Raw genomic sequence first — 18,320 nt, forward strand, 5'->3', positions numbered from 1 at the left:
TAACAAATATCATCATTATTATTATTATTATTATAATTATTGGTAGTAATGTATGTCTCCCCACCTCTAGACTGTAAGCTCATTATGGGCAGAAATTGTGTCTGTTACATTGTACTCTCCCTAGTGCTTAGTACAGTGCTCTGCACACAGTAAGAGCTCAGTAAATACAATTAACTGACTGACATGTTGCCTGGGGGTGGGGGGCAGCCTAAGCGCTGGGGTAGATACAAGATAATCAGGTTGTCCCACGTGGGGCTCACAGTCTTCATCCCCATTTTACAGATGAGGGAACTGAGGCACAGAGAAGTGAAATGACTTGCCCAAAGTCATTCATTCATTCAATCAATCATATTTATTGAGCACTTACTGTGTGCAGAGCACTGTACTAAGCTCTTGGGAAGTACAAGTTGGCAACATATAGAGACGGTCCCTACCCAACAGGGGGCTCACAGTCTAGAAGTCACACAGCTGATAAGTGGCGGAGCCGGGATTAGAACCCATGACCTCTGACTCCCAAGCCCAGGCTCTTTCCACTAAGCTACACTGCTTCCTTGCTGGTCTCTCTTCCAGGTAATTTAGATTGCGAATCCCCAGGGACCAGGTCAAAGTGGAATGTTTTTGTGTGACATCTGGCACTGCGGTGGTGCTTAGAGAAGAAAATTACACAAGGAATGACAACATAAATTCAAGGGAGCTGATCTGGAAATTCTTCATCTTTTCGGGAAGCGGCTTTTTCTTCCCCCCAGAAGAGTTGGGAAGGTTGTTTCAGTTGGGACTGGACTTTGGGGGAAGGGAGGAGGAGGTTTACAGAGCCCCTCACTGGTCCCAGGCTTTGTCTTTCATGTGGTTTATGTTGTTTTTGTGTTTCTTCTCAATTTCCTTATGTGCCTTTGCTAAACCTCTCCCTGGGGGGACATATTTTTGGATGGTGAGAATCCCCGGAGGGCCAGGGATGCTGAGTAACTCTCTCTCAGTCAGTCAATCTTACTTATTGAGCGCTTACTGTGTGCGGAGCACTGTACTAAGCACTTGGGAGAGTACACTATAGCAATAAATAGACACGTTCCCTGCCCCCAACGAGCTTACAGCCCAGAGGGGGAGATAGACATTAATATAAAGAAAATTACAGATAGGTACGTAAGTGGTGTGGGGCTGGGAGGGGGGATCAATCAATCAATCAATCGTATTTATTGAGCGCTTACTGTGTGCAGAGCACTTAGGATGAATAAAGGGAGGTAGTCAGGGAGATGCAGAAGGGAGTGGGAGAAGAGGAAAGGAGGGCTTAGTCAGGGAAGGCCTCTTGGAGGAAAGGTGTGTTCAATAATGCCTTGAAAAGGGGGAGGAGGGAGAGTAATTGTTTATGGAATTCACAGTCTTCTAGACTGTGAGCCCGCTGTTGGGTAGGGACTGTCTCTATATGTTGCCAACTTCTACTTCCAAAGCGCTTAGTACAGTGCTCTGCACACAGTAAGCGCTCAATAAATACGATTGAATGAATGAATGAATATGGAATATAAGGAGGCAGCGTGGTCCAGGCCAGAGGCAGGGCAGGGTGAGAGGTCAGCGGTGGCACTCAGTAGGTGCCAAATACAGACTGAATGGGCCCAACCCAGCAGAAGCCCAGACCAGGGGCAGAGGGACCATATTCCCAAGGACTGCTGTAAGCTTGATGTGGGTAAGGAATGTGTCTGTTTGTTGCTGTATTAGAATAATAATAATACTATGGCATTTGTTAAGCTCTTACTATTTTCCAAGCACTGTTCTAAGCGCCGGGGTAGATACAAGGTCATCAGGTTGTCCCACAAGGGGCTCACAGACTTAATCCCCATTTTCCAGATGAGGGAACTGAGGCACAGAGAAGTGAAGGGACTGGCCCAAAGTCACACAGCTGACAAATGGCGGAGCCGGGATTAGAACCCACGACCTGTGACTCCCAAGCCCGCACTCTTTCCACTAAACCATGCTGCTTCTCGTTATACTCTCCCAAGTGCTTAGTACAGTCCTTTGCACACAGTAAGCACGCAATAAACATGACCAAATGAATGAATGAACTGGGTCCAGGGGGACCACAGGCCTCTGTCTACAGAAAAGGGCAGGAGAAGTGGGTGAACAAGAGCAGAGGCTTGGGAGTCTGAGGTCATGGGTTCTAATCCCGCTCTGCCACTTGTTAACTGTGTGACTTTTAGGCAAGTCACTTAACATCTCTGTGCCTCAGTGACCTCATCTGTAAAATGGGGATTAAGACTGTGAACTTCACCTGGGACAACCTGATAATCTTGTATCTCCTTCAGCGTTTAGAACAGTGCTTGGTGCACTGTAAGCACTTAAAAAATATTATTATTAACAGTGACCCTTTGTGTGAAGAAGGATGGCTTAGTGTAAGCCCATTGTGGGCAGGGAATGTGACTGCTTACTGCTGTATTGTATTCTCCCAAGCACTTAGTACAGTGCTTTGCAAATGGTAAGTGCTCAATAAATATGACATTGATTGATTGATTGAAAGAATGAATGAATGAATGGATAAAATACAGGCCTGGAACTCAGAAGGACCTGGGTTCTGTTCCCGGCTCTGCCAAATGCCTGCTGTGTGACCTTGGGCAAGTCACTTTTCTTCTCTGGGCCTCAGTTATCTCACCTGTAAAATGGGTATTAAGAGGGAGAACACCATGTGGGGCAGGGACTGTGTCCAGTCTGATTAACTTTTACCTAAACCAGTGCTTAGAACAGTGCTTGGCACATGGTAAGTGCTTAACAAGTACCATTATTATTGTTGTTATTATTTGTGTGGTGGAGGGATGGGTTGGGGTCAAGCTGCCATCCTGAATAGCTGTCAGAATGGCGCAGGGGATGGAACAAGGGCCTGGAATTCGGGAGGTCGTGGGTTCTAATCCCAGCTCTGCCACTTGTCTACTCTGTGACCTTGGGCAAGTCACTTTACTTCTCTGGGCCTCAGTTACCTCATCTGGAAAATGGGGATTGAAATTGTGAGCTTCAAATGGGACAGGGGCTAGATTTGCTTGTACCCACCCCAACGCTTAGAACAGTGCCTAGCACACGGTAAGTGCCTAACAAATACCACTATTATAATTTTTATTATTACTTTTACTACTACTACTAATAATAATGATCATATTACGTACAGCAGTAACAACAAAAACCCTGGGAAGCAGTGTGGGCTAGTGATAAAGCACAGTCATGGGTGACAGAGAACCTGGGTTCTAATCCCTCTTTGTCATTTACTTGCTGTGTGACCTCGGGAAAGTCACTTAAATGCTCTGTCCCTCAGTTTTCTCAACTGCAAAATGGGGATTCAATACCTGTTCTCCCTCCTATTTAGACCGTGAGCCCCATGTGGGGCAAGGGGTGAGTCTGGGCTGATCAGCGCTTAGAACAGTGCTTTGCACATATTAAGCACTTAATAAATGCCATTATTATTATTATTATTAACTTGTATTTGTCCCAGGGCTTAAAACAGGGCTTGACACATAATAAGTGTTTAACAGATGCCATAAAAATTAATACTAATAAGCATGGTATTTCTTAAGACATTATAATGTGCCAAAGCACCAGGCTAAGTGCTGGGGTCTTCTCTTAGGCTGTTGTCTCCGACCCATAGCGACTCCAAGGACACATCTCTCACAGAATGTCCCAGCTCCATCTGCAATCGTTCTGGTAACATATAATAATAATAATAATAACAACAACAACAATAATAATAATAATAATAATAATGGCATTTATTAAGCACTTACTATGAGCAAAGCACTGTTCTAAGTGCTGGGGAGTTTACAAGGTGATATGATACAGATAACCCTATCGGATACAGTCCCTGCCCAGCCCAGGGCTCACGGTCTAAGCGGTGGGGAGAGCGGGTCTCTGCTCCCAATTTTACAGAAAACTGACACTCAGAGAGGTTAAGTGACTAACCCAAGGACACCTAGTACAGTGAGGGGCAGAGCCGGGAGAAGAACCCAGGTCTCCTCACTCCCAGACCTAGGTCTCCTCACTCCCAGACCTGTGTGTTTTCCACTAGGTCATGCTAAGGGGGATCCCATCCCCAAATCACACAGAAATAACCACGAGTCTCCAATCCCTCAGGGATGTGATTTTTTCCGCCACTGGAGCAGCTGTGCTGTCTGTTGACTCTCGTGCTATTGGTGTAAAGCTTGGAGGACTCAGAAAGTCTTCCCAGGGGAACAGGTGGTTATAATGGGATATTTGAAAGGGTAAACATGAAGGACAAAGCCAGGAAAGCGCCAGCCCTCCCACACCAACAACTGCAGAGAGAGAAAGAGAGTAGTAGCCACCCGTCAGTGATTGCAGGAGTGTGCAAGAGAAGCAGGGTGACCTAGTGGATAGAGCAGGGCCCTGGGAGCCAGAAGGACCTGCCTGGGTTCTAATCCCAGCTCTGCCCTACGTCTTTTGCGTGGCCTTGAACAAGTCACTTCACTTCTCCGGGCCTCCTTTACCTCATCAGTAAAATGGGGATTAGGACTGGGGATTAGGGGATTAGGATTCCTTCTCGCCTGTCCCGCCATTGACCCCCAGCCCACGTCATCCCCCGGGCCTGGAATGCCCTCCCTCTGCCCATCCGCCAAGCTAGCTCTCTTCCTCCCTTCAAGGCCCTACTGAGAGCTCACCTCCTCCAGGAGGCCTTCCCAGACTCAGCTCCTTCCTTCCTCTCCCCCTCGTCCCCCTCTCCATCCCCCGATTTTACCTCCTTCCCTTCCCCACAGCACCTGTATATATGTATATATGTTTGTACATATTTATTACTCTATTTATTTTACTTGTACATATCTATTCTATTGATTTTATTTTGTTAGTATGTTTGGTTTTGTTCTCTGTCTCCCCCTTTTAGACTGTGAGCCCACTGTTGGGTAGGGACTGTCTCTATACATTGCCAACTTGTACTTCCCAAGCGCTTAGTACAGTGCTCTGCACACAGTAAGCGCTCAATACGATTGATTGATTGATTGATTGACTGAGCCCCATGTGGAACATGGACTATATCAAACCCGATTAGCTTGTATCTACCCCAGTGCTTAGAACAGTGCCTGGCACGTAGAAAGATAAAAAAAAACCCTCAGAAAACTGGCATCTCAACCCCAGATGCCAATTATTCATTCATTCATTCAATCGCATTTATTGAGCGCTTACTGGGTGCAGAGCACTGTACTAAGAGCTTGGGAAGTACAGCAACAGCTTGAGTCAGTGTGCTCCTTCAGAAGGTCAGGCCCACTGCACAGGGACAACTGATCTTTCTACAACAGTGGCCTTTTAGGCTGGGTGTTTTGTGGCATTATTTAAGTTCTTACCATGTGCCATGAACCATTCTAAACTCTAGGATAGATACAATGGGATGGGATGGGATGGGATATGATGGGATGGGATGGGATGCAATGGGATGGGATGGGAAGCACGGGCCCGGGAGTCAGAAGGTCAGGGGTTCTAGTCCCGGCTCCACAATTTGCCTGCTGTGTGACCTTGGCCAAGTCCCTTCACTTCTCTGTGCCTCTGTTGCCACATCTGTAGAGTGGGGATTTGACTGTGAATCCCATGTGGGACAGGGACTGTCGTCAACCCGATTTGCTTGTAGTTGTACAATGCCTGGCACACAGTAAGCACTTAACAAATACCAGAATTATTATTCATTCATTCATTCAGTTGGATTTATTGAGTGCTTACTGTGTGCAGAGCACTGTACTAAGCGCTTGGGAAGTACAAGTTAGCAGTATTATTACAAGCTAATCAGGTTGGACGCAGTCCTGTTCCTCAGCCTCACAGGCTTACTGTCCCACAGTAAGAGGGAGAACAGGTATTGACTCTCCATTTTACAAATGAAGAAACTGAGGCCCGGAGAAGTTAAGTGACTTGCCCAAGGTCACACAGCAGGCAAGTGGCAGAGAAAGGAATAGAAGCCAGTTCCTCTGACTCCCAAGCCCTGGCTCTAGCCCCTAGGCCATGCTGCTTCCTCGCCCTACTCAACTCTATTCCACGCAGTGCAATTAGGTTCATCTTGAGAAATAGTGGCCTAATGGCAACAGCATATTCCCGGGAGTCAGAAGACCTGGGTTCTAATCCCCTCTCTGATGCTTGCCTGCTGTGTGACCTTGGGCAAATCACCTAACTTCTCTGTGCCTCAGTTCCCTCATCTGCAATATGGGGATTCAATACCTGTCCTCCTTCCTAAAAATGATGATGGTACTTATTGATGGTGTTTGTTAAGCACTTACTTTGTGTCAAGCACTCTTCTAAGCGCTGGGGTAAGCACAACATAATCAGGTTGGACACAGCCCCTATTGCACACGGGCTCACAGTCTCAATCCCCAATTTATAGTTGAGGTAACCGAGGCACAGGGAAGTTAAGTTACAGTTAAGTTAAGTTACAGAGAAGCAGTGTGGCTCAGTGGAAGGAGCACGGGCTTTGGAGTCAGGGGACATGGGTTCGAATCCCAGCTCCGCCAATTGTCAGCTGTGTGACTTTGGGCAAGTCACTTAACTTCTCTGGGCCTCAGTTACCTCATCTGGAAAATGGGGATTAAGACTGTGAGCCCCCTGTGGGACAACCTGATCTCCTTGTAACCTCCCCAGCTCTTAGAACAGTGCTTTGCACATAGTAAGCGCTTAATAAATGCCATTATCATTATTATCATTATTATTATTATTATTATTATTATTATTAAGTGACTGACCCACTGTCACATAGCAGACAAACGGAAGAGTCAGGATTAGAACCCAGGTCCTTCTGACTCCCAGGACCATCATCTATCCACTAGGCCATGTTGCTGCAGCGTGGCTCAGTGGAAAGAGCAGGGCTTTGGAGTCAGAGGTCATGGGTTCAAATCCTGACTCCACCAATTGTCACCTGTGTGACTTTGGGCAAGTCACTTAACTTCTCTGTCCTTCAGTTACCTCATCTGTAAAATGGGGATTAAGACTGCGAGCCCCCTGCGGGGCAACCTGATTGCCTTGTAACCTCCCCAGTGCTTAGAACAGTGCTCTGCACATAGTAAGCACTTAATAAATGCCATCATTATTATTATTATTACTAGGCCACTCTGCTTTCTCTTCTCCTCTCCCAAGCACTTAGAACAGTGCTCTGCACACAGTGGTGTGAGGGTGCATAGGTTAGTGTGTGAGTGTTCTTGTGCAGAGTTGTGAGCGTGTGTGTGCAGGGGTGTGCATGTGAGGCTCCTGAGAGAAATATGCAGTACATTTCATCAGCTGGAGCCTCTTTCGGCCTCGGCCCCTCTGGCCAGGCAAGGCGGGCAGCCGCTACCCCTCAGTCAGTTCAGGAATCAAGTCGTGTCAACCTCAGTCATTCATTCAAAATAATAATAATAATGATGGCATTTGTTAAGTGCTTACTATGTGCAAAGCACTGTTCTAAGCGTTGGGGAGGATACAAGGTGATCAGGTTCCCCCAGGTGGGGCTCACAGTCTTAATCCCTATTTTAAAGATGAGCGAACTGAGGCCCAGAGAAGTTAAGCGACTTGTCCAAAGTCACACAGCTGACAAGTGGTGGAGCCAGGATTAGAACCCCTGACCTCTGACTCCCAAGCCGGGCTTTTTTCACTGAGCCACGCTGCTTCTCTTCATTTAATCCTATTTATTGAGCGCTTACTGTGTCCAGAGCACTGTACTAAGTGCTTGGGAAGTCATTTTCAGGATTGGAGAAACATGGGACTCCAGGACTTAAAAGGGGTGGCCTGGGGTGGTCCGGTCTGATGGAGGTCTAAACATGGGTCTTAATCGTGGTGGGTTTCCCACCTTCCAAGGCAAGGAACCCAAAAGACCAACCTCCCCAGCCTCTGGGAAAGCCCATTCCCCTTTCATTAAACTTGTCACCCCCTTTTCTCCCTGAAAACCCAGAGCCTTGAATCCGTTCTCAACTAGCAGGGGCTCAGATAACCACTTAGGCCTGTCTGAGGGATTCCCAGCTGTAAACTAACAGCTCCAAGTTCCCCCAGCAATCAATCCGTCAATGGTATTTATTGAGCACTTACTATGAGCAGAGCACTGTTCTAAGTGTTTGAGAGAGTCCAATACAACCGAATTAGCTGACAAGGTCCCTGCCCATAATTAGCTTACAGTCAAGTGGGGGAGGCAGACATTAATATGAATTGCAGCAGAGCAATTACTCTCCTTCCCTGACTAAGCCCCCCTTTCATCTTCTCCCACTCCCTTCTGCCCAGCTCTGATTTGCTCCCTTTGTTCGCCCCCCTTCCCAGCCCCATAGCACTTATTTATTCATTTAATCATATTTATTGAGTGCTTACGGTGTGCAGAGCACTGAGACCATTGTTGAGTAGAGACTGTCTCTATATATTGCTAAATTGTACTTTCCAAGAGCTTAGTACAGTGCTCAGCACACAGTAAGCACTCAATAAATACGACTGAGTGAATGAATGAATATATATCCTGCAATGTATTTATTTATATTAATATCTTTCTCCACCGCCCCACCTAGACTATAAGCTTGTGTGGGCAGGGAATGTGTCTGTTGTTGCACTGCCTTCTCCCAAGTGCTTAGTACAGATCCCCTTTGCTGCGACGGGGAGACGGCGGTGAGGGGGGTGGCGGGAAGGGATGGGGGACAGAAATAAATAATCCCCGCAGGGTTGGAGTGCTGGTGGAGTGGGTGGAGGGCAGGCTGTAATGATGTACATTTAGGTTTAATTCTATTTATTCTGGCGACTTGACACCTGTCCACATGAGCTGCCGAACGCTGCTGGCGAAAGTCTAAACACCATGCCAACCTCGTTCACTTCAAGTTTATCCTTTCCTGCCTTAACTCAGCCCTCTCTTCTGCCAGACAAAACTATTTCTCCTCCCTTATTGACACCCATGCCCATCATCCCCGCCGGCTCTTCCGTACACTCAACTCCCTTCTCAGGCCCCCGGTTCCTCCCCCTCCTCCTTCCCTCACCCACAACGATCTGGCCTCCTACTTCATTAACAAAATTAAATCCATCAGGTCCGACCTCCCCAAAGTCACTTCACCCGCTTCTCCAACCCCCTGGCTCTCAACACTCTCTGCTACTCTCCCATCCTTCCCAGCAGTATCCTCAGAGGAGCTCTCCTCCCTGCTCTCAAGTGCTACTCCGGCCACCTGTGCTTCTGACCCCATTCCCTCTCATCTCATGAAATCTCTCGCTCCATCCCTTCTCCCCTCCTTAACTTCCATCTTCAACTGCTCACTCTCCACTGGTTCCTTCCCCTCTGCCTTCAAACATGCCCATGTCTCTCCCATCCTAAAAAAACCCTCTCTTGACCCCACCTCACCTTCTAGTTATCGTCCCATATCCCTCCTACCATTCCTTTCCAAACTCCTTGAACGAGTTGTCTACACTCGCTGCCTAGAATTCCTCAACAACAACTCTCTCCTCGACCCCCTCCAGTGTGGCTTCCGTCCCCTACATTCCACGGAAACTGACCTCTCAAAGGTCACCAATGACCTCCTGCTTGCCAAATCCAACGGCTCATACTCTGTCCTAATCCTCCTCGACCTCTCAGCTGCCTTCGACACTGTGGACCACCCCCTTCTCCTCAACACGCTATCTGACCTTGGCTTCACAGACTCCATCCTCTCCTGGTTCTCCTCTTATGTCTCCGGTCGTTCATTCTCAGTCTCTTTTGTAGGCCCCTCCTCCCCCTCCCATCCTCGTACTGTGGGGGTTCCCCAAGGTTCAGTGCTTGGTCCCCTTCTGTTCTCAATCTACACGCACTCCCTTGGTGACCTCATTCGCTCCCACGGTTTCAACTATCATCTCTACGCTGATGACACCCAGATCTACATCTCTGCCCCTGCTCTCTCCCCATCTCTCCAGGCTCACATCTCCTCCTGCCTTCAGGACATCTCCATCTGGATGTCTGCCCACCACCTAAAGCTCAACATGTCAAAGACTGAACTCCTTGTCTTCCCTCCCAAACCCTGCCCTCTCCCTGACTTTCCCATCTCTGTTGACGGCACTACCATCCTTCCTGTCTCACAAGCCCGCAACCTTGGTGTCATCCTCGACTCCGCTCTCTCATTCACCCCTCACATCCAAGCCGTCACCAAAACCTGCCGGTCTCAGCTCCGCAACATTGCTAAGATCCGCCCTTTCCTCTCCATCCACACCGCTACCCTGCTCGTTCAAGCTCTCATCCTATCCCGTCTGGACTACTACATCAGCCTTCTCTCTGATCTCCCATCCTCATGTCTCTCCCCACTTCAGTCCATGCTTCATGCTGCTGCCCAGATTATCTTTGTCCAGAAACGCTCTGGGCATATTACTCCCCTCCTCAAAAATCTCCAGTGGCTACCAATCAATCTGCGCATCAGGCAGAAACTCCTCACCCTGGGCTTCAAGGCTGTCCATCACCTTGCGCCCTCCTACCTCACCTCCCTTCTCTCCTTCTCCAGCCCAGCCCGCACCCTCTGCTCCTCTGCCGCTAATCTCCTCACCGTACCTCGTTCTCGCCTGTCCCGCCATCGACCCCCGGCCCACGTCATCCCCCAGGCCTGGAATGGCCTCCTTCTGCCCATCCGCCAAGCTAGCTCTCTTCCTCCCTTCAAGGCCCTGCTGAGAGCTCACCTCCTCCAGGAGGCCTTCCCAGACTGAGCCCCTTCCCTCCTCTCCCCCTCATCCCCCTCTCCATCCCCCACATCTTACCTCCTTCCCTTCCCCACAGCACCTGTATATATGTATATATGTTTGTACATATTTATTACTCTATTTATTTTACTTGTACATATCTATTCTATTTATTTTATTTTGTTAGTATGTTTGGTTTTGTTCTCTGTCTCCCCCTTTTAGACTGTGAGCCCACTGTTGGGCAGGGACTGTCTCTATATGTTGCCAATTTGTACTTCCCAAGCGCTTAGTACAGTGCTCTGCACACAGTAAGCGCTCAATAAATACGATTGATGATTATGATGTTTTTGTTTTGTTGTCTGTCTCCCCCTTCTAGACTGTGAGCCTGTTGTTGGGTAGGGACTGTCTTTATATGTCACCAACTTGTACTTCCCAAGCACTTAGTATAGTGCTCTGTACACAGTAAGTGCTTAATAAATACGACTGAATGAATGAGGGAGTGTCTGCCAGGCTGAAGCTGGGCAGTACATTCACTCAATCGTATTTATTGAGCGCTTACTGTGTGGCTGGAGAAAATTCAGTCGGCCTCCCCAAAGCCACATAGTGAGTCTCTATGACCCAGAGTGCCTCTGCCAAAGGAAGGCATCCAGGGATGGGGTCTGGGGTAGGGCGGATGGGCAGGGGGAAGAGGATCAATCATGGAGCAGGGGAAAGAGGCAAGTCCAGACAGGGAGGGACACAAACAGAAGCCTGGCAGTTCTCCCCAGTAAGGCACCACAGGGACCTTGGGTGGACTGGCCCCCAGCCTCTACTTCCCCGGCCGAGGGAGCCCAGGGCTCTTTGGGACCCAGCTATATCTGCTCAGAACTTCTCTCTGAAAATGGCTTTTTCAGCCATCAGGAGACCTCAAACTTGGAAGCTATAACAATCACAATCTCTCTCTCTCTCTTCCTCCCCCGGCCGCCCGCCTCTTCTCCCTTCCCCGACACGGATTTCTTTTTTCTTCGAAAAATATCCTCATGGGGCTTGAACTTCTTCCAAAGGATGAGTAGGGGAGGCAGAGTTGGGGGTTTCATCCCCTGGGGCCACCACCTGTCAGCCCCCACTGCCATCCTCTGTCCTATCCCATCCCATCCCATCCCAGCCTCTGTCTCTGCCCCAACTTCACACCATGGGGGAAAAGCAGCATGGCCCTTCCTGGGGCCGCCTGGATCCTCTCCTCGCCCCACTCCCTGCTGGGTTGGGACCACTGCCAACTTGCTGCTGCCCCCGCTGTCGATCCTTGAGCTCCAGGGCTGGAAATCGTCTCCCACCATTCTCCCATCCCACCACACTCCCTGTGGTCCCCTGGCTCTCCGCTCCAAGAATAGGAGCCGGCTGCTCCCTCACCAGAACACTTCCCACTCAACCGACTGCCTCAAAACCCGGCTCCCTCGCCCGACTCCTCCGCTCAGCCCCCGCACCAGTCGGTGGCTCAGTTCTAGGACATTCTCTGGCCTGCAATCCCTTCTCAGCCTCCCGTCCCTCCCCTCTCCCGGCTTCCCTCCCCTGGAATTTCCCACGGGTCCCAGGGAGGGGTAGGCCGCAGGGGTGCCTCTGGAGGGTTGCGGAAGGGACTCACAGTTCCGTGACGTTCTTGGGGATGCCCACGGGCAGGGCGCGGAGGTGCTTGTTGCTGCAGCGGACAACCGTGTCCAGGCAGGTGCATTCCTGGGGGCACTGGGGGCGTGGGATGCAGCCCACCTCTTCCTGCCCTGGGAAAACAAAGGCAGGGTCATCCCGGGGGAGCCGCCTTGGTGGAACTTCCATCCTGGACTGTCGGCTCCTTGAGGGCAGGGACTCCCCCAACACTCAGTACTCCCAAACACTCCCCGTCCCAGCCCCACAGCACTTATTATGCATACATCTGTAATTCATTTATTCATATTAATAAGCAGTGTGGCTTTGGAGTCAGAGGTCATGGGTTCAAATCCCAGCTCCGCCAACTGTCGGCTGTGTGACTTTGGACGAGTCACTCAACTTCTCTGTGCCTCAGCTACCTCATCTGCAAAATGGGGATTAAAGCTGTGAGCCCCGCGCGGGACAACCTGATCACCTGGTAACCTCCCCAGCGCTTAGAACAGTGCTTTGCACATAGTAAGCGCTTAACAAATACCATTATTATTATTATTATATTAAGGTCTGCCTCCCTCTCTAAACTGTAAGCTCATTATGGGCAGGGAATGTGTCTTATATTGTTATATTGTAGTCTCCCAGGAGTTTAGTACAGTGCTCTGTACACAGTAAGCACTCAATAAATACCAGTGATGATTGACTTACTGAGTTCTCTGCACAGAATGGGCACTCAGTAAATGCCACTGATTGATCAATTGCCTCCCCACCCCTTCCGTCCTTGCTAACGGATCTTTTTTTATGGTATTTATTAAGCGTTTTCTGTGTGTCAAACACTGTTCTAAGCGCTGGGGCACATATATGATTGATGATGATAAACGATTAATTAGGTTGGATACAGTCCCTTCCACCGTGCACTGCCCTTCCACTTGGATTAGCTCAATCCATTCACCCCTCAGTCCCACAGCACTTATGTACATATGCATAATTTATTTATATTCATGTCTGTATCCCCCCCTAGACTGTAAGCTTTCTGTGGGCAGGGAATGTGCCTACCAACTCGGTTATGTTGTTATACTTATAATTATTATTATAATGGTATTTGTTAAGCGCTTACAATGCGCCAGGCACTGTACTAGCATCTGGGGGAGATACAAGCCATTCAGGTTGGTCACAATCCCTTTCTCACATGGGGCTCACAGTCTTAATCCCCATTTTACAGATGAGGTAACTGAGGCCCAGAAAAGTTGTTGATGATGATGATGATGGTATTTTTTAAGCGCTTCCTATGTGCCAAGCACTGTTCTAAGCACTGGGGGAGATACAAGGTTATCACAGTCTTAATCCCTATTTCACAGACGAGGTAACTGAGGCAAAGAGAAGTTAAATGACTTGCCCAAAGTCACACAGCTGACAAATAGAGAAGCAGCATGGCTCAGTGGAAAGAGCACGGGCTTTGGAGTCAGAGGTCATGGGTTCAAATCCCAGCACTGCCACTTGTCAGCTGTGTGACTTTGGGCAAGTCACTTCACTTCTCTGTGCCTCAGTTCCCTCATCTGTAAAATGGGGATTAAGAATGTGAGCCCCACGTGGGACAACCTGATCACCTTGCAACCTCCCCAGTGCTTAGAACAGTGTTTTGCACATAGTAAGTGCTTAATAAATGTCATCATTACTATTATTATTTAAATGGGGGAGCCAGGATTAGAGCCCATGACCTTTGACTCCCAAGTCTGGGCTCTTTCCATTAAACCAAGCTGCTTCTCTAGGTGAAGTGATATATCCAAGATCACACAGCAGGTAAGTGGCAGAGCCGGATCCAGGTCTTTCTGACTCCTAGGCCTGTGCTCTAACCAAGCCGTTGTTCCCAAGCGCTTACTACAGTGTTCTGCACAGAGTAAGCACATAATAAATGACTGATTAATTGATTGTCCTGCATGGGGCTCACAGTCTAAGTAGGAGGGAGATAATAATAATAATGATGGCATTTATTAAGCACTTACTTCTTGCACAGTCATTGTCCCATTACTTGTGAGCCATTCATTCATTCATTCAATTCTATTTATTGAGCGCTTACTGTGTGCAGAGCACTGTACTAAGCGCTTGGAAAGTACAATTCAGCAACAAAGAGCCATGTTTAACTACATGCAATCTGTGTCTGCACATAATTTCCACAGTACATAGCAAGCTCTGCAAGGAGGAATGTGCCTTAGTAGTAATGATAATAATAATTGTGGGATTTGTTAAGCACTTACTATGTGACAAGCACTGTGCTACACTCTGGGATAGATACAATATAATCAGGCCAGGCACAATCCCTGTCCTTCACGGGGCTCACAGTCTAAGTAGGAGGCAATGAATCTCCATTTTACAGATGAGGGAACTGAGGCACAGAGAAGCCAAATAATAATAATAATGGCATTTATTAAGCACTTACTATGTGCAAAGCACTGTTCTAAGCACTTGCCCAGGGTTAAGTGGCAGGCAAGTGGCAGAGTCAGGATTAGCCCAAGGTCCCCTGAGTCCCAGGCCCATTAGGCCACGCTGCCTTGTTCTCCCCACGGCTCAGTGCCGGCGGATGCTCGGTAGGCCTGTGCTGCCCAAGGGACCCTCTCCAATCCATTCCAAACCCGGGTGGCAGGGCCGGTCCTGGATACAGGTGGACCTGTAGATATGTATTTATTTGTACATATCTATTCTATTTATTTTATTTTGTTAGTATGTTTGGTTTTGTTCTCTGTCTCCCCCTTTTAGACTGTGAGCCCACTGTTGGGTAGGGACTGTCTCTATATGTTGCCAATTTGTACTTCCCAAGCGCTTAGTACAGTGCTCTGCACATAGTAAGTGCTCAACAAATACGATTGATGATGATGATGATGATGATGACCGGACAACGGTCCGAGCCTCCCTTTCCCCTGGGGGCCCTTGGCTTAGTGAGTGCAGGTGAAACAGAACCTGATTTGTTCAAACTGAATGAGAACTTTGCAAATCTTATGGACTGCAGACTATAAATCTGGGGTAATGATAATAATAATGATGATGGCATTTGTTAAGCACTTACTATGCGCGAAGCACTGTTCTAAGAGCTAGGGGGGATACAAGGTGATCAGGTTGTCCCACGTGGGGCTCACAGTTTTAATCCCCATTTTACAGATGAGGGAACTGAGGCCCAGAGAAGTGAAGTGACTTGCCCAAAGTCACACAGCAAGTGGGACTAGAACCCATGACCTCTGGCTCCCAAGCCTGTGTTCTTTCCACTGAGCCACGCTGCTTCTCTGACTTGGGGTACTCTCCCAGGCGCTCAGTACAGTGCTCAGGACACAGTAATAATAATAATGATGATGGCATTTGTTAGGCACTTACTATGTGCAAAGCACTGTTCTAAGTACTGGGGAGGATACAAGGTGATCAGGTTGTCCCACGTGGGGCTCACAGTCTTCATCCCCATTTTACAGATGAGGGAACTGAGGCCCAGAGAAGTTAAGTTAGAGAAGCAGCATGGGTCAGTGGAAAGAGCCCAGGCTTTGGAGTCAGAGGTCATGGGTTCAAATCCCAGCTCTGCCAACTGTCAGCTGTGTGACTTTGGGCAAGTCACTTCTCTGTGCCTCAGTTCCCTCATCTGTAAAATGGGGATTAAGACTGTGAGCCCCCCGTGGGACAACCTGATCACCTTGTAACCTCCCCAGCGCTTCGAACAGTGCTTTGCACATGGTAAGCGCTTAATAAATGCCAGCACCCTAAAGCAACTTGCCCAAAGTCACACAGCTGACAAGCGGCAGAGCTGGGGTTTGAACCCATGACCTCTGACTCCGAAGCCCGTGTTCTTTCCACTGAGCCACGCTGCTTCTCTGACTTGGGGTAATCAATCAATCAATCGTATTTATTGAGCGCTTACTATGTGCAGAGCACTGTACCAAGCGCTTGGGAAGTACAAATTGGCAACACATAGAGACAGTCCCTACCCAACAGTGGGCTCACAGTCTAAAAGGGGGAGACAGAGAACAGAACCAAACATACCAACAAAATAAAATAAATAGGATAGAAATGTACAAGTAAAATAAATAAATAAATAAATAGAGTAATAAATATGTACAACCATATATACATATATACATATGTATATATGGTTGGGGTACTCTCCCAAGTGCTTGGTACAGTGCTCAAGACACAGTAAGTGCTTGATAACTACGACTGAATAAATGAACAAGGGCACAGTTGGCGCTTGATAACTAGATTAACTGAATGAACAAGGGCCAACTGCCGGTCAGAGGTCTCAGCCCGCCCTCCATCAGGCGCCGGTGAGTTACCTTCCTCACATCTGAAGTCAGGGAAGGCCACGTCCTGCAAGGGGATCTGGCGCAGGAAATCCGGGTTCTGGCAGCGCGGGTTCCCGGTCACAATCTTCCTCCTCCGCAGCCAGTCCCCGAGCCAGGCCAGCTGGCAGTCGCAGTTGAAGGGATTGGCCAACAGGTTCCTGGGCAGGAGGGGCACATGCGGCCACAGCGGTGGCGAACGGGGACGCCAGGCCCGTCCGCTGGGCTACCAGCCGACCCCATCCTCGCCCCTGTCCGCTCTCTGTCCCTGGGCCCACCCGTCCCTCACCAACCCTCTCACACAAACACACTTGCACAGCTCCGGCCCTCAGGGCCCGGGGTGGCCAGAGGAAGCGGGGGAGGTAGGAGGGTGGAAGGAGGAAGGAGCGGGCGGAGAGGGGAGGTGGGCCAGGCAACAGCTGGTGGGGAGGGGAAGAGTGGGGCAGCAGCGGAGGGACAAGGGAAAGGGCAGAGCATAGTTGGGCCCGGCAGCAGCAGGGGTGAGGAGAGAGTGGGGAGGAAGTAGGATGGCTCCTTGGAGGTGGAGAAAGGAGAAGGGAGTGGGTAGAGCCTGGTTACCAATCAATCTGTGCATCAGGCAGAAACTCCTCAACCTGGGCTTCAAGGCTGTCCATCCCCTCGCCCCCTCCTACCTCACCTCCCTTCTCTTCTTCTCCAGCCCACCCCACACCCTCCGCTCCTCTGCCGCTAATCTCCTCACTGTGCCTCATTCTTGCCTGTCCCGCCATCAACCCCCGGCCCACGTCCTCCCCTGCGCCTGGAATGCCCTCCCTCTGCCCATCCGCCAAGGTAGCTCTCTTCGTCCCTTCAGGGCCCTACTGAGAGCTCACCTCCTCCAGGAGGCCTTCCCAGATTGAGTCCCTTCCTTCCTCTCCCCCTCGTTCCCCTTTCCATCCCCCTCATCTTACCTCCTTCCCTTCCCCACAGCACCTGTATATATGTATATATGTTTGTACATATTTATTACTCTATTTATTTATCTATTTTACTTGTACATATCTATTCTATTTATTTTATTTTGTTAGTATGTTTGGTTTGTTTTTGTTCTCTGTCTCCCCCTTTTAGACTGTGAGCCCACTGTTGGGTAGGGACTGTCTCTATATGTTGCCAACTTGTACTTCCCAAGTGCTTAGTACAGTGCTCTGCACACAGTAAGCGCTCAATAAATACGACTGATTGACTGATTGGTACAGCAGGGAAAAGGGGGAGCAGAACAGCAGTTGGATGGCTCACTGGAATGGGGGGATGGAGGAAGGGAGGAGGGAGAAGGGAGTGGGCAGAACACAGTTGGGCTAGGCAGCAGCAGAGGTGGGGGATAGTGAGCTAGTAGTGGGATAGCTCTTCGGTTGTTGGGGGTAGTGGGGCAGAGAGAGAAGGGAAAAGGGAGCAGGTAGAGTGTGGGTAGAGCAGGGAGATGGGGGAGCAGAGCGGCAGTTGGATGGCTCTCGGTGGGATGGAGAGAGGGAGGAGGGAGAAGGGAACAGACAGAGTGCCGTTGGGCCAAGGAGCAGCAGGGGCTGGGGAGAGCAGGGCAGTGATGGGATGTAATAATGATAATAATGATAGCATTTACTAAGCACTTACTATACGCAAAGCACTGTTCTGAGCACTGGGGAGGTTACAATAATAATAATAATAATATTCATTCATTCAATCATATTTATTGAGTGCTTACTGTGTGCAGAGCACTGTACTAAGCACTTGGGAAGTACAAGTTGGCAACATATAGAGACGGTCCCTACCCAACAGCGGGCTCACAGTCTAGAATAATAATAATAATAATAATAATAA

General features: G+C 49.1%; 1 protein-coding gene across 1 annotated transcript in view; it reads right to left on the minus strand.

Annotated features, from left to right (window-relative positions):
• SLIT1 (slit guidance ligand 1) overlaps positions 1-18,320 on the minus strand; it is a 320,078-nt gene that overhangs the window by 83,005 nt on the left and 218,753 nt on the right. Inside the window, exons 20-21 of the mRNA XM_038744026.1 lie at positions 16,503-16,669; positions 12,206-12,338 (exon numbers count right to left, since the gene is read on the minus strand). Coding sequence (XP_038599954.1) covers positions 12,206-12,338; positions 16,503-16,669 — 300 coding nt within the window. The remainder of the gene's footprint in view (positions 1-12,205; positions 12,339-16,502; positions 16,670-18,320) is intronic.

Source organism: Tachyglossus aculeatus, chromosome 3 (genome assembly GCF_015852505.1).
Source record: "Tachyglossus aculeatus isolate mTacAcu1 chromosome 3, mTacAcu1.pri, whole genome shotgun sequence".
NCBI lineage: Eukaryota > Metazoa > Chordata > Mammalia > Monotremata > Tachyglossidae > Tachyglossus > Tachyglossus aculeatus.